Source organism: Muscardinus avellanarius (assembly GCF_963383645.1).
Source record: "Muscardinus avellanarius genome assembly, chromosome: 3".
In the NCBI taxonomy this organism is placed as follows: domain Eukaryota; kingdom Metazoa; phylum Chordata; class Mammalia; order Rodentia; family Gliridae; genus Muscardinus; species Muscardinus avellanarius.
In genome coordinates this window covers 132,663,415-132,678,463 of record NC_137788.1, presented here as the reverse complement: position 1 = coordinate 132,678,463, position 15,049 = coordinate 132,663,415, and the positions used below count along the sequence as shown (strand labels likewise).

General features: G+C 55.2%; 1 protein-coding gene across 4 annotated transcripts in view; it reads right to left on the bottom strand.

The window, feature by feature from the left end:
* Positions 1–4,078: 4,078 nt before the first annotated feature.
* Positions 4,079–15,049, bottom strand: part of SMAD3 (SMAD family member 3) — a gene marked incomplete at both ends in the record, with an annotated part of 110,092 nt that continues 99,121 nt past the window's right edge. For 2 of the 4 annotated variants that reach the window (XM_080692268.1, XM_080692269.1), the window contains 4 exons: positions 4,079–4,202; positions 6,528–6,672; positions 8,867–9,004; positions 10,590–10,802. In XM_080692268.1, coding sequence (XP_080548394.1) covers positions 4,079–4,202; positions 6,528–6,672; positions 8,867–9,004; positions 10,590–10,802 — 620 coding nt within the window. Of the gene's footprint in view, positions 4,203–6,527; positions 6,724–8,818; positions 9,005–10,589; positions 10,803–15,049 lie in introns of all 4 variants that reach the window. The other 2 variants (XM_080692267.1, XM_080692270.1) reach the window with 2 other exon arrangements.

Below are 15,049 nucleotides of genomic sequence, written 5' to 3'. Positions count from 1 at the left end.
AAAATCTAAAACACTATAAATACGTACATGCTTTTTACAAAGATATTAAAAGGTCAGGCTGGCTGAATAGAGAAGGTCGTCAGCATCCTCCATATTCTAGTCCCCAATATACTCCACGAGTCCAAAACAACCCATTTGTGACCGCAGGAGGGCACAAATGGGTAGAGCTGGCTCCACCTCTCTGCATGAAGTTCTCACACACACACACTCCGGGAGGGAGGGACCGGGGTCCGAGGACCCAGATTCCAGCTGCCTGGTTTTACATGCTGCTGCTTGTTTAGCCAGCCTGGTTTGGTTTCCTGGGTGTCGAGCCCAAAAAGCCATTCCTCCCCCAGCCTTCAGAACCGCTGTGCCAACAATCCCAGCCACTGACCTGGGGAGGAAGGCCTTTCCACCTCTTCAAAAATTAAATAGTTATCTGAATGGTATTAAGAAATTATTACATAAATATAAAAACACCAGAATGCTAGAATATACATTACTTCTGCATTTGTAAAAAAGATCAATTACAGATTCACTGAGAATTTCTCAATCCAGTTTGCCCAAGAGGCGAGCTTCTTCCATGACAGCTGTGCTTCTGAAGAGGTGCCTAAGTACCAAATCACCCCCGTTGACTGACACCTGTTAGGTATGCGCCATCTTCGTTGTGGACGCATCCTCTCACATGTTTTTCTGCTTTCTGCTCACTAGAGAAGTGGCTGATACTTCCTTAGGAGGGGGATGGCCATTAAGAAGACTAACTTGAAAGGATCCTTTGAGGGAACAAAGAACATGGTACAACCTAGCTATGCTAAGGTTTTTCTTCTAGTAAAGGGGCACATGTATATTTTGGGACAACTCCCAACTCTGGCCATTAAAAGCCACACAACAATGTCCAGAGCTAAACGTGGGCCCATCGGTGGCTGCTGGTACCCCCCTTGGTAAACAGTCCCATGAGTAGCCTGCAAATTCCTTCCCCAGTCTCTCCTTTTAAGGACTAAAGGACAATCGCGGAGCCTCCAAGATGGCAGCTCAGGGCTAAGGATGAAATCAGATGTTTGTCTTCTCCTTAGGTAACCCGTGTTGCGCATGACATGCACACGCTACTTAATCCCTTTCTGTGGTTTGAGTAAAAGCAGTTAGCCCTGGAATATGCCGCAAATCTAGGAAGCCAAGGGGAGATGGATCAAAACAAACCAAGCACAGGAAATGTGCTATAGCCCATTTCAATACATTAACAATGATTTAAAAAAAGTAATCACCATGGTCAATAAAAAAAAAACACACACACACACAGACCACATCAGGACAGTGGAACAGTCTGCCAGCAGCACTGCCCTCGTGTGTGTGTGCTTGAGAGTCAGAGTCCCTGCTCCTGACTCTAGGCTCTTCTCATAGGTCAGGTCTGCTCCAGCCTGCCAAGACGTGGCCAGCTGGGATGATGTGCCAGCACAGGCCTGGGATCCAAGCTGGCCGGGCAGCCGCCTGCACACATGCCGGGAAGGTCTAAGTTACCAAGTTGGGAAGAAGGGAGTGGAGGAGGGAAGGGACTAAAGAGCAGGCTCCTTGGGTGCTGAAGACAAGAGTCTCTGCCTTGGTTCTAGCTACGTGGGTCAGCTCAAGCCGCAGGGTTGAGGACAGCAGGCCCGGGGACAGCACACCCGGTCACCTGGCCTGAGTGGACTACACTTAGAAATGCCCTGGTTTCCTCTTGCCCCTTTCAACTTAAGAGATTTTAAGTGTATACATGTCATTCATACAAGATTTAAAAGAAAACTAGCTTTGTGACTTAAAGGACACTAATATCACACATGCCCCAAGGACTTGTCTGTGCTCCATTATGGGAATGGTGCCACTCCCTAATCTGAGTTTGACCAAAGTGATTTCCAGTGATGCCAGGTCAGGCTTGCCTAGAGTTCTCTCGTGTCCTCCTGTGATGGCCTATAAAGAGGCCATGGAAGTAGCCTTTAGAAAAACACAAATGTCAAGCAGCCATCTGCTCTGAGCATTGAGGGTTCTTAGACACCACCCAGATGTAACCGAATGTGACCTGGGTTACCAAAACTGGGATCTACCTGGGGCTAGTTCCCAAGTACCTGGAGAACAAGTGTGGTCCTCACGCAGTCCTTATGCTGCAGGTACAGAGTACAGGCCCTCAGGAACCACCACCCCTGGCTTTCAGGAGAGGAACCATGATTGCTCTAGCCAAGGCCAGAATGGACTGTTCCTGCCCTGGGTCTCAAGCTGATGGGGCACATGAAGGTACATGATGGATGTTTGGGGCTCCGGTGTTTGTAGGAAGCAGTCCACAGACCATTGCCAGCCAGCCAGCCAGCCACAGGCCTCCTACCTGCAGCTCTGGCCCTCTCAGAGGAGGTGAGGGGTTTTGTGTTGTCTCTGGGTTTCGTGTCAACACTTGGTGGGAAGACTCACACAAAGCTGGCAAGGAGCTCCTTCCAGCTCTTCCTGTGTCCTCAGGAGGCTTGAGGAACAACACTCCTACCTGGAAATCTCAGGGCTAGAGTTTCAGGGCACAGAATCCCACAAGTGTGACGCCAGGAAGCCCCAACGTCTTCATAGAGCATCAGGAATTTCATCACATTTGCGGTTTGTAACCTGCCCAAAGCATACACACTTTCTTCCCCTTCCCTTCACCTGGAATAAGATAGGACTTCCATGGGAAATCCCTTTATTTTTCCTGGTACAAATCCATGCAAAAATATGTGGGATAAGTTATTTCATACAAAAACAGCAGCGAAGAATCAAGTACCAATTGCAGGTGGCAATCTTGTCTGCTGTATTCTGCAAAAGGCCAAAGAAGAAAGCTTTTTTTTTTTTTCCAGTTGAAATAATTTATACAAGTTTTCTCCCTAATTGCAGCTGGGTGCGGCACTTATCACACAACATCACTGTTGTGGCTCCTCTGCCGTGAGCTAGGTAATCTTACATCCCAAGGTGAAGATGACAGACCTCTTTGCACCAAGCCTGCAATTTTCAAAGGTATAAAAAATGTTAATAGCCCTTTCATTTGCCGGTGTTGGCCTGAGATTTTTCTTTTCCTCTTTCTGGTGGATTTGGTTCTATAAATTTCTGCATCCACAAGTGCTGGCAAGTGTCTCCTCAACAGAACCTGGGAAAGCTTCATGGGGGGTGGGAGAAGTCGATGCTGGGTCCCAGTCAATGTGCCCACCCAAGAATCTTTTTTTACTATGAAACATTTAAAAGAGCACACGATAAGACCGATTTAATTACTGCAACTGACTACATAAACCAACACAGCCGTGTGCATCAGGACGCAGAGTGAGCTCTTCCAGGAGACTGGAGAGGTGCTCGCACGGTGTGCAGGGCCTCAGCCGGGGCTCCTCACACCCAGCTGCTCTCGCTTCTTGGGAACACAACGTCGACCAATCTCTTTGAGATTAACGTGGTAATAGGAACTATACATTGCATACGCACTGAGCCTCAGCAGGTCCTTCCAACTTCTCCAAGTGAGAAAGGAAAGGACAAAGAGTTTTTAAAGAAGAGATGGCTGCCATCGACTTTCCCTGCCATCCTGCGTACAGGTTCTTCCCAGTGCATTTGCTCACACCAGCCAGCGCATTCTGAGAGGGGAGTGAGCCCCTCCTCACCCATCAGTCAGTCACCAGGGGCGCCTACTCCGGCGTGGTGGGGCTCCACTGGGAATGCTCAGTTGAAGGGGAGTTTGTCAAAAGTGCCAGAGCTAGAACACCCTTCCCAGGTGAACTCCATGCTCCAGTACTGGACAGAGAGGGGCTGTCCTTGTTGAACCGTGAGGTCCCAGATTCTTGTCATTTAAAAAGGAGGCTGAGGTCGAGGCAGGTTCACTCAAGCCACCAGCGCTGAAGCCATTTCTTGCCCTTCAAATTGGGGCCAAGGACAGATGTGTTCGGCAGATTCAGTTGTTGATAAAATCCATCTCTAGGTTTGCTTCTGTGTTTGGGAAAACAGGTCGGTACCATCTTAGTTGAGGGAGAAAAAAATGTCTTCCTTGACAAGAATGGGCTGAGTAGAGTTCTGATCTCTTCCATGGCCACGTTCCCCAAGCTTGCCCTCCGCCCTCCCCTTCACACCAGCGTTTCTAAGACACACTGGAACAGCGGATGCTCGGGGAGCCCATCTGGGTGAGGACCTTGTCAAGCCACTGCAAAGGTCCATTCAGGTGCAGCTCGATCCAGCAGGGGGTGCTGGTCACTGTCTGTCTCCTGCAAAAACCGGGAGAGTAGGGACTCAGCAGATGTACAGAGACACACAAGTCAACACCTTTTCCTGCTTTGGTGACTGTCTTCTTCCCGAAGCTCCCAGGGATACATCCTAGCTCATTAGATACTGCCCTAGAGGAGGGACCCAAAACTCAGTCCAAACTCCTCCAATCAGGGAGGGCTTTGAGTAAACCAGGTTCTTGAGGGGAAGGAGGAGTGGCTTAAACAGGCAAGGTCAATTCCGGGGTACCCCAGAGTCCCCCCATTGGAGAATCTCCCACTTTCTGTGTAAAGGTCATCCTGGCTTCCATCGGTACCTACTGGGCACCTGCAGTTCCCCAGCACCAGACCCGGGCAGGCCTGGCCCCGGCAGGCTGCGATGACGTGTGTCTGTCTGATGGAGGGCTGTTTTTCACAAAGCGCCGACAGAATCCACATGCCTTCAGTTCCCAACGTGCTGATATAATTCCCATCTACAGCCTTATTTTGGAAAATCTTACAAGTAGAGCTAGCCATGAAACAATTACTGGAAAAAACCAAGGCACACCACACGTTTCTTTTCCCCCAAGCACTCTGTCTAAATTGGGGCTGGCTGGTGACGCAGCTCGTGGGCAGGCTCCCAGAGGCCTCCGCGAGCAGAGACTATCTGCTGAGGCTGGAGTCGCGGAGCCAGCTGGAGGTGAGGCGCCTGGGCCAGGCCTCAGCCTCCTCAGACGGGCTGAAACCCTACTCTGCTTGGCCGGGGAGGCAGGAGGAGGACGAGACTGTTCTGGGGGGGACCGCACCCGTCCACTAGGCTGCTGTGCTGTGCTGCCAGGCGGCAGTGACGCAGTGGGCTGCACAGGACTGGGCGTGCTGGCAGAATGTCCCGCACGCTGACACAGTGCCCCCAGGGAGAGGCCTCTGCACCACCGAGCCTCTTCCCAGCTCTCGCAGCCGGGTGCCCCACGGCATCCAGGTCTGCTGTCCCCAGGGCCAAACCTGCTCAGCTTGGCTTCACCTCCCCTTGGGGGAGGCTCAGAAATGGGCCCGCTGACCTGGCTCGGGGGCCAGGGGTGCCTGAGTGTGGTCCCCGGATGACAGTCTGGGTGTTAAGAAGAGGCCGTGGGCTTACACTGGCTCTTTCCCAGCGGGGTCCATAGTTAAGTATTTCCCTTTCCCACTAAAAATACTAATTTTCTAACCTTTCACTCTTGATCCCTAAGTGATCTAAGCCAGGGCTAAAAGGTTGGCCAGAACGCTTCTCCAGCTGGACTCTTGGTCTGGGCTAATCTCTTCAGGTTGTCATAACAGGGCTGTAAGTCCTCTTGAGAGCCGACCATTCTGCTTGGCTAATCATTTCCTGGATTTCATAAAGACTCCTGGGACCCAGGTGCCGTGTTCCCTGGCGCCACAGGGACGGCGCGGAAGAACAGCAGCTACAATACGGTAAACGGAGGAGGAGGGTTTTGCGCACCGAAATCCTCCGGTGGGGATGCAACTTTCCCTAAGTCACGCTCATCGGGGTTTCATTATAAACGGTGGCCCAGAGCCAGCTGTGAGATGGGTTTGGCCGGGGTGCAGAATGACTGCAAAACAAAAGAGCTTCCAAACATCTGGAAAAGTGAAGCGGAGGGCAGAGTGACTCGCAAGGCGCGGGCTCCGGCTGACGCGGGCACCTCTGCGCGTCTGGCCTGCTGCAGGGGCTGGGGCGTGGGCAGGAGGGGGCACACGGCCCCGCCGCCTCTCGGGGAGACTCCTGGCTGTGTGTGGGAAGAAAAGGGACTGGACTCTCAACCCAACCCAGAAAGGGCTGAGGGATGCGACGAGGCCGACTGGGCAGACCTACTAGCAGCGCCGTGTTTAAACCCTTACCAAGAATTGTAAAAAGAAAAAGAAAAAAAGAAACCTGTGTAAATCCACCGCCCTCTTGCCTTGATTCTCAATACTCAGGGTCACTGGATCCCCGAGTCAGAGCCAGAGCCACAGAGGCGGGGGCTGCCAGGTGAAGGCAAGTGGTGCACTGAACCATCCCCCCACTCAGGCAGGGAAGAAGCTGCCTGGAGACCACAGTCCTGGGCTCAACTTTTCCACTAACCGAGTGACTGCAGGCAAGCCACTTTCCCTCTTCTGTAGCCCGGGGAGGATGCCAGCGTCCCCACCCAGGGCCGTGGCGAGTTCAAGATGGGACCTGAGTGTTGACAGCACTGGAGAGACTGCCGAGTGCCGGGCGGACGCCGTCCTGCTCTTCCTGGTGTCTGGGGCTGACCCGGGCCCTCCCGTGGCCTCCCCCGGGGTGCGCCCCCGGGCCTCCTTGGGCCGCCGCGGGAGGCGGCTCGCACCACTGACCTGTACTCTGCTCCCCAGCCTTTCACGAAGCTCATGCGGATGGTGCACATGCGCGTCAGCTGGTAGACGGCCTCGAAGCCCTGGTTGACCGACTGGGCCAGGAGGGCGGCGAACTCCTGGTTGTTGAAGATCTTCAGGTTGCATCCTGCCCGCAAAACAGAGCGCGCTGGCGGGGTCGGAAGCACGGACACGTCTGCTGCTCCCTCCCGGACTGGACCCCGCAGCTCGAGGGGCACGTGCCCCATGTGCAGGACAGACCTGCGCGGTCCCTGCTTGCGGGTCTGCCACCACCTCACTGAGGAAGCGCAGCAGACATGCGTGAGAGGGGAACTAGGTGGTCCCGGGCTCAGGCGCTCCGGGGATGCTGAGAAGGAGGGCTGACCTGGGCCACCTTGCCGAGGGTACCTGAGCCCAACGCCCGGCTGTCCTCGGCCACCCCCCGGGGAACAGCAGCTCTTGCCGGTCTCAGCCTCGGTTAGCAGACGTGCCAGGAGAGAGGCCGGCAGCAAGGACGGGGCCTGGTGTCCTGGTAGAAAGCTCCGCAGAGGAGCCCCACGCCTGGCTGAGCCCGATGCCCGGCTGTCCTCGGGCGTGCCAGGAGAGAGGCCGGCAGCAAGGACGGGGCCTGGCGTCCCGGTAGAAAGCTCCGCAAAGGAGCCTGAGGAGCCCACCTTGAGGCGGGCTGGGCGGGGGAGACCTGGGGCACGTTTTGGGGCCTGTGGGCACAAGGCTGGGTCGAGGTAACATTCACGGCAAAGTGAAGGTGTGTGTCTAATTCTCCAGACAGTAAAAGTGGAGACAGGCACAAATAAACGTTTAAAATAAACCTCTCCTTTGCAGCCCTGCTGCCCGAGTGCCAGGAATCTGTCAACCAGAAAGTAAAGACAAAAGCCGGTGCCAGAGCAACCAAAAGGTGAGGCGAGGTGATGTTTATGAACAGCTAACAGCAGCTCCTGATCTCACCCTGAGTCGGGCTGGTCACCTCTTTTTGATCTTCTTTCTCCTCTGAAACGGTGGGTTGGCCTCATAGGCCAGCCCTGTTCTGATGTCCTGTGAGCCGACTCACCCACCATGGCCAACTCAGCCCTCGCCAGGGAGGTGGCAGTGGGGCTGGGGAAAGGGTGGGGGGGGGGCGCCGAGCTGCCTCCTTGCCTTCTACAAGGGGAAGGGGGAGGGCGGGGCTGAAACTGCTCCTGCCCCCAGCAGGGCCAAGAAACGGAAAACACTAGAGTCGTCAGCCCTGGGCTCCGTCCTGGCTTGGCCACAGTACACAGGGTGTGTCCTTGGGCAAGTAGCTTACCCTCCCTGAACCTGTTTCCTTAACTTCCTTACTTGTACAGCCAGAGTTAACTAGAGAAAACTAAATGAGATCAAAGATATAACCATGCTCTATAAATGTGACCACAAAATGTTCTAGCAACGCGGACTGCCATTGCTCTTAAAGACTTTCTGCATCCTCGAGTGTACCCGGTCTACCAGCCGGCAGGAGAGGCCAAGCCACACCGGTGCCATGGACAGCGGACCCACCCAGGTCTCACGTGTAGAGCAGGCATGGGCCGCGTTCTGGGGCAGCCTCCGCGTCCCTGGCCGGCCTCCTGCTTAGACTCTAAAGTAGAGGCCTTAGATGGGGTCCGCCTACTGCCTGACCTTGCTACCCAGACCCAGCCCTGTCAGAACCATCTTCTGGGGTGCAGCCCTACATGCCTTTTTTGGGGTCCAGGTAGATTCATCAGCCTCACTCAGAAAACCCTCAACAGGTCCCCAGGATAAGACCAGAGCTTTAATGTCCTCCCACGGCCTGGTCCCTCGAGCTTTACAAACACTTCTCCTTCCAAGTGGTCTCTCCTCCAGCCAGAGCGGTGCCTTTGCCATACTGTCCCCTCTGCATAGATAACCTCACGGGCTCCTCCACACCGTCTCCCCTTCATAGCCTGAGTGTCTCTGCCTACAGGAAGCCCTCCCAGGTTCATCCCAACAGACACATATGGCTTCTCCCTGTCTGTGCTGCCTGCCAGGTGCCTAGCACGCTCCCTGTGTTGGACTCGTGCATCTTTGTCTTACACATCCTGTGTAGACAGGAGCAGGGCCCGACCTGACTGGGCACAGCCCATGTGGTATGTGTGTTTGGGGAAGGAGCGAGCGGAGGGAGGAAGCCATACTGCCCGGCATCTACAGCCAGGGCCCTGGCAGGTACCAGCTCCATCGGAAGCACCTGCTCTTGGAGGCTGAGCAAGACCACCAGCTCGACAACGCAGACACCCACGAGGAGTGACCGCAAGCAAAACGGGCACGCATGCTCTCCCGTGGCCCTGGCGCAGAGGTGGGCGCGGGCGGCTTACCTGGTGGGATCTTGCAGACGGTGGCCGGGTGCCAGCCATAGCGCTGGTTACAGTTGGGAGACTGGACAAAAATGGCGCTGTCACTGAGGCACTCTGCGAACACCTCCCCGCCGATGTAGTAGAGCCGCACGCCTCTCCCTGGGGGGCCGGGGTTAGACAAGATCAGGACCCGTCATCCACACGCTGGGGCCCCAGGGCCAGCCGAGGCCGGGGCTCCGGCAGCTCTAAGGGAACGCCCCCACAGCCTCCGGGGGGCAAGAGGCAAGCAGAGCCCATGACAGGCTTTAGTGACAGCCTTGGCCCCAGCCGGTGGGCCCGGCCCCCGAGAACAGGGAGCAACACCTCCCATAGCAGCTGCTGTAACACACAGGAAGCGCCTGGCAGCCACATCAGCGCCCCCCACCACCACACCACTGCTCTTTGGGTTCATCCCGAGCCTGCGGCCCCGGCTGCGGGCGGCACACACTCTGGGAGCCTGGGCTGTGGGGACGGTGCAGGGCTGCCCCTTGACGCATGCTTCTAAAGTAGACCACAGGCTGATACCATTGACTTCTCCTTCTTCACCAAATCCACTCCAGATGGACAGAAATTATTTTTAATTTGGCTCTGCGATTCCAGTAGTTATGTAAACACTCAGGGAGCTCTCTGCTCAGCCAGGGGATGTTCCCTTCTGCCCAGGAGAAATCTCTGCTCCCCTCCTGGGGAGGAGGCCCAGAGGGCTGGGACACAAAGCCAGACTTTCCAGGCCCAAAGTCGGGTGGGTGGGAGCGGGTGGCTGAGCTGCGGACCCCGGGAACCCTTTTCCTGCTGTTCTCCCAGCGTGCCCTTTCTTCCCATCAGGGCCGTCCAGGACTTGGTGCTGGGGGCTCGGAGCCCACAGGAACAAGAGCGGGAGGCAGAGGTGGGGATGGAAAGAGCCAGGCCACAGAGCATCTGCCACAGGCCCACGGCCTCCATGCGTTTCTTCTCTTGACTCTAGAATTTTCTCTTTCTGATGAGCTCCTCGGGGAGCGAGCCAGCAAGAGAACAGGGGGCTCTGGGTCATGCAGGGTTCATGCCCACCCAGCCCCAGGGCTTCCCTAGGGCCTTCAGCCACCCTTAGGGTTCTGGGATGACGTCTGACAACGTGCCACCGCATCTCCTCTACAGCTTCTGTGAGCTCCAGTGGTCTGGGACTCCAGATACGAAAATCATGACTCTCCCTGGCGCAGCTTCAGGAGCAACCTAAGACAGGTAACACAGCCCGTCTTCCCTACACCAGCAAAGCCACTTTGACTTCTGGGTGGGGGGTGCAGCATGTTGGTAGCTGTGGAATTTAGGGAGTGGGCACTTCTTTACTGGGGATGGAGCCCCAGGGCATTCTACCTCCGAGCTACACCCACAGCCCTATTTTTTATTCTTTATTTTGAAACGGGGTCTCACTGAGTTGCAAAGGGCCTAAGGAGCTGAGGCTGGCCGTGAACCCGTAGTCCTCCTGTCTCAGCCTCCTAAGTACTGGGATTATAAGCGTGCGCCACCACACCTGGCTTGGGAGTGGGCCATTCTTATCTTACCGCTGTTTCCAACTTGTCTAGAACCATCACATATGAAATTCACAAATAAAAGGAATCGAATGTGGGGGGCCAGGATTTGGGAGTGAGTCCCCTTCACAGCCAGGAGCACTATGAGAAGGCCACTCTGGGCCAGGGGTGGGAGCAGAGGGGCACCCGGGGGCACCCGTTACCGATGTGCCTCCGCGTGAGCTCCACCGCCGCGTTCCTGTTGACGTTGGACAGCAGGCCCAGGCAGAAGCGCTCCGAGTTGGACGGGTCGGTGAAGCCGTCCACAGTCATGGAGGGCTGAGAAGCGTGAAAGGTCTCCCCGACGCGCTGGTTCAGCTCGTAGTAGGAGATGGAGCACCAGAAGGCCGGCTCGCAGTAGGTGACCGGCTGCAGTTCTGCGGAGACAGGGGCCTCCTGGGTCAGCGGCCCCAGGTCCCACAGTGCGGGGAGCCCCCTGGTCCTTCAGGGTGCGTCTCTATGTGACCTGGAGTCTATAAACACACTGACTATGAAACCTGCTCGTGGACCTCTCTCCCTCACTTGGGCTCTGAGAGAGGTGGGAAGGCCTAGTGGTGCTCAGGTCTCAGAACCTCCGAAACCCTGCTCACAGTGTGCCAGGCAGTGCTGGGACAGAGAACCCACCAAGGACCTGCTCATCAGACCCTGGGAGAGAAATAAATCAAGCTGTGCTAGCCACAGGGAAGGCAAGTGGCCCCTGCCAACGGTGTGGCCTCCAGGTGCAGGATCCTTGTGGAAGGGGTAAGGAGGGTGTGGGCTGCACACAGAGCTGGAAAGCGCCAGCCGGAGGATCAGGGCCACCAAGACTGGGTTTCTCTGTCCGGAGCCACTGACATTGGAGGTCAGACCATCATCTGGAGGACAGGAGGCTCCAGTTTTATAGGGCGTCCGGCAGCATCTGGCCTCCATCCGCTGGGTGATGGTAGCACGCACCCACCACTCCCTCCCAAGTGGTGACCATAAAACGTCCCAGACCCTGCCAGATGTCCTTCATCGGGGGTAAAACTGGCCCCGGTCGGGAGCCACTGCCCCGGTGGTCAGCCACACTCCGACGGTCACCTTCAGTGGATGTGGGGTGATCCCCGCTGGTGCCATCACAGGCGCTCTGTGCTGGCTCGGGTAAGGCAGGTAGGTATGTGTGGTGACCATCTCTCCACCTCTAGAAAAGCAAAGCCCCCTGCCCCTTTCCTCTGGTCGGGATGGAGCCAGAGGACAAGGCTGAGCAAGGGATCCAGGCTGCCTTCCCGGGAAGGGAGGGAGGAGAGGCAGGAGCAGCTGGGGTCCGTGCCCTGGCTCCACAGGCTCGGCCGAGCCCTGTCAGCCACGTCCGGCTCTGGCTTTGCTCCTCGCCGCAGCATTCCAGCGAGATAAGCTATATTCTAAACAATGTGGTCACTAAAATGTAAGCTATGTTGCTTTGGAAACTTAAAAAAAAAAAAAAAAGGGAAAAAGAATGCCAAATGCAGCTGAGCGTGGGGGTGCACGCTTGTAATCCCAGCACTCGGGAGGCTGAGACAGGAGGATCACAGTTCGAGGACAGCCTCAACTACTTAGTGAGGCCCGCTGCAACTCAGTAAGACCCTGTTTCAAAATAAAGAATAAAAAATAGGGCTGGAGGTGTAGCTCAGAGGTAGAATGCCCCTGGGTCCCATCTCCAGGACAGTAAGTAAGTAAATAAATAAGCAAATAAATAAATAAATAAATAATTGTAATTTTAGCCGGGTGTGGTGTCACACGCTTGTTATCCCAGCATTTGGGAGGCTGAGACAGGAGGATCTGGGTTCTCAACCAGCCTCAGCTACTTAGGCCCTTTGCAACTCAGTGTTTCAAAATAATAAATAAAAAAATAGGACAAGGGTGTAGCTCAGAGGTAGAATGCCCCTGGGTTCCATTCCCCGTACTGCAAAAAAAAAAAAAGAAGAAGAAGAAGAAAAAAAAAGAAAAAAGAATGCCAAATGCAATCCAGGCAATTGTAAGCGGCCAGGCGGCCTGTCGGGGCTGCTGATCACCACTGTTTAGGTGCAAGCGCTGCAGACCTTGGGGTGACGGCCCCCCCCCGGCCTCAGTTCCCTAGTCTGTACAGTGATGGGTGTACTAAAACCATCTAGGGCAAACTCTCCGGGTCACTGCGCCTCTGACACAAGTCAACCTAAATAGACAGCTTTGGCTATTCTGCCCAGGCTTATGGGTGACATGTAGAACAGAACACAGCCCTCACCCCAGAATCAAAGCCCTGCCCAGAATTCCCTGGGCTGAGTCCAGGCAGGGGGGAGAGAGAGACAGACAGACAGACAGACAGACAGACAGAGAGTGGTGTGTGTGTGTGTGTGTGTGTGTGTGTGTGTGTGTGTGTGAATACCACTAGCAAAAAAAGAAGGGCCAGTGGGCCACCCACTGTGTGACATGGCGCTGGAACTGTGCTCCGGGGAGCGCGTGGGCTTCAAAGAGTCCCGGTCCAAAAGGCCCTCCCAGACAGATCTGAACCCTTCTCCAAACACCCTGAGACTCGCAGACACACACTGGACACGGAGCCTGACACATCATCAGGGAGATGCTAGTTAGGGAACAGTGTCACGGGGCCAGTGGCAAAGTCTGAAGGCTGCCGTCTCAGAGAGTGCTGTTTGAACGAGCCGCCCTGTTCAGAGAAGCAGGACGAGCCAGAGTGGCGCCCTGCTTTCCCCTCCCCCCCTCCCAGCAGCCTCTGCGGCTGGCTGAAGGCATGTCTCCCAGAGGAGCTGCAGACCAAAAAGTAGGGACACCACCTCCAGGTTTGTTTGCTTTAAAAAACAAACAGTAAAAAACTGTACACGTGCCCTTGTTTCTTTTCCACCACCAAAGGCTTTACCCTCCTTGTGGTAGGTACAAGAGAAATAAAAAGGCAGGACTCTGGGAAGGAAAAGGCTAGACCTGGGATAACCATAAGATTCTAACTACGAGAAGAGCCTCAACCTGGCTCCGAGCTTCCGATAAAGCAAAAAACGAACACGGTATGCTACTTGGCCTAGCTGGCAAGTGCAGATGCTTCCTAGTTCCACAGGGTACACACAGCTTGTTCTGGCACTAAACATTTAATAATCTCTTGGGGTGGGAGGTGGAAACCCCTTCCCCACATCAGTCAAGCAACCAAGCTAGCAGGCTTGGTTTCAAGAGTTACCAGCAGCTGCAGAAGCAGTTTTATATAAGGTTACTCTCCTTCCTTCCTTCCTTCCTTCCTTCCTTCCTTCCTTCCTTCCTTCCTTCCTTCCTTTTGTACTGGGGATTGAATCCATGGGTGTTCTACCTCTGAGTTATACCCCCAGCCCTTTTTGTTCTTAATTTGAAACAAGATCTCACTAAATTACCAGGCACTGGCGCAAAACCTGCCATCCTCCTGTCTCAGCCTTTTAAGTACTGGGATTACAGGCGTGTGCCACCATACCCGGCCGGCTTTTAAGGTTGCTGTTTGAAAAGTACAAGACCTGTCATTCAGAGGGTCCTCTGGGAGGATGATATGCAGGGAGTGGGGTGACGCGTCCCAAGGAGAGCGCTTTGGCTTCTCCTGGTCAGTCTGCACACCTGGAGTGGTAGGAAACGGCACAAGCCAAAGCCTTGCCTTCCAAGGGCCTGCTCTGGGCCAGACTGTGCTAATCTCCCTCCCCAGAGCAGAGGTGTTGGAGACGCAGGAAGCTCCAGCTCCAGCCATGCCGGGCCCTGCCCCCATTAGAGAGCTGTCGGCCAGACTTCTCGAGTGGCATGGGGCACTTAATTCTTGGCTGGCGCCCGGCCAGTCCAATGCATTGGCTGGCTTCAGTCTTAAGCCTTGTTCCAAGCTGGCACAGACTTTCTGTTTTGTTTAAGGAAAAGAAAACAGAATAAAACCCAGAAGGCAACGCTTGGATTAAGGGATGCCTATTAAAAACATGTGCAAAAGATTCAAATCCGGTAAAGGAAAAGATGGGGAGGCAAGAGGGGAAAATGAACTTTCCACTATAGTGGACAGCGGGGCAATAGCGAGGGCCGGGGCTAAAGGTCAAAGCCTTCCCGGGCTCTCCTCATCTGCAGAAGACGCTCTGCCTCTGGCTTGGAGATTCCACTCTAGTTCCCAGATCCCCGGTCCACCTTTGCCCTCATCTGTAGGGACCCAATTTGTCACCTGGGAAACTTTGCCTCACCCATCCCCCACCATGCAGAATTAACTCCTGTCCGGCCACCTAGAGGGCTAGTTTTCTGCAGGCCAAGGCCAGCTGTGTCCCCAGCATCATCCGGGCAGTAATTCTTACCCACCTCCCCAAGGATTAAAGCAACAACCCAAGCTGTGCACAGAAAGAACCTCGTGCCCTGTCGGCCCAAGACCAACTCATTACAGCTGGGAGCAGTGGAGAGTCCCAGAGCTGACCCCTGCCAGGAGACGGCCAGGGCTGGCGGTCACTTACTGTCACCGTGTCGCCTGCCTGGATTGGAGCCAGAGGCAGCCTTTGAAAAGTGCCTTGTGTGGCAACAGGAAAACGCAGGGCCCGGTGTCCTCCCACCTCCAGAAGGCCAGCTCTGCCGGAGGCACCTGGGAACCCATCACAAGATTCCAGCTCACCCAGGGCCGGGGCACTCCCGGGGACTCCACCGCCCGCGCCCTGCCTGCCTGTCTCAC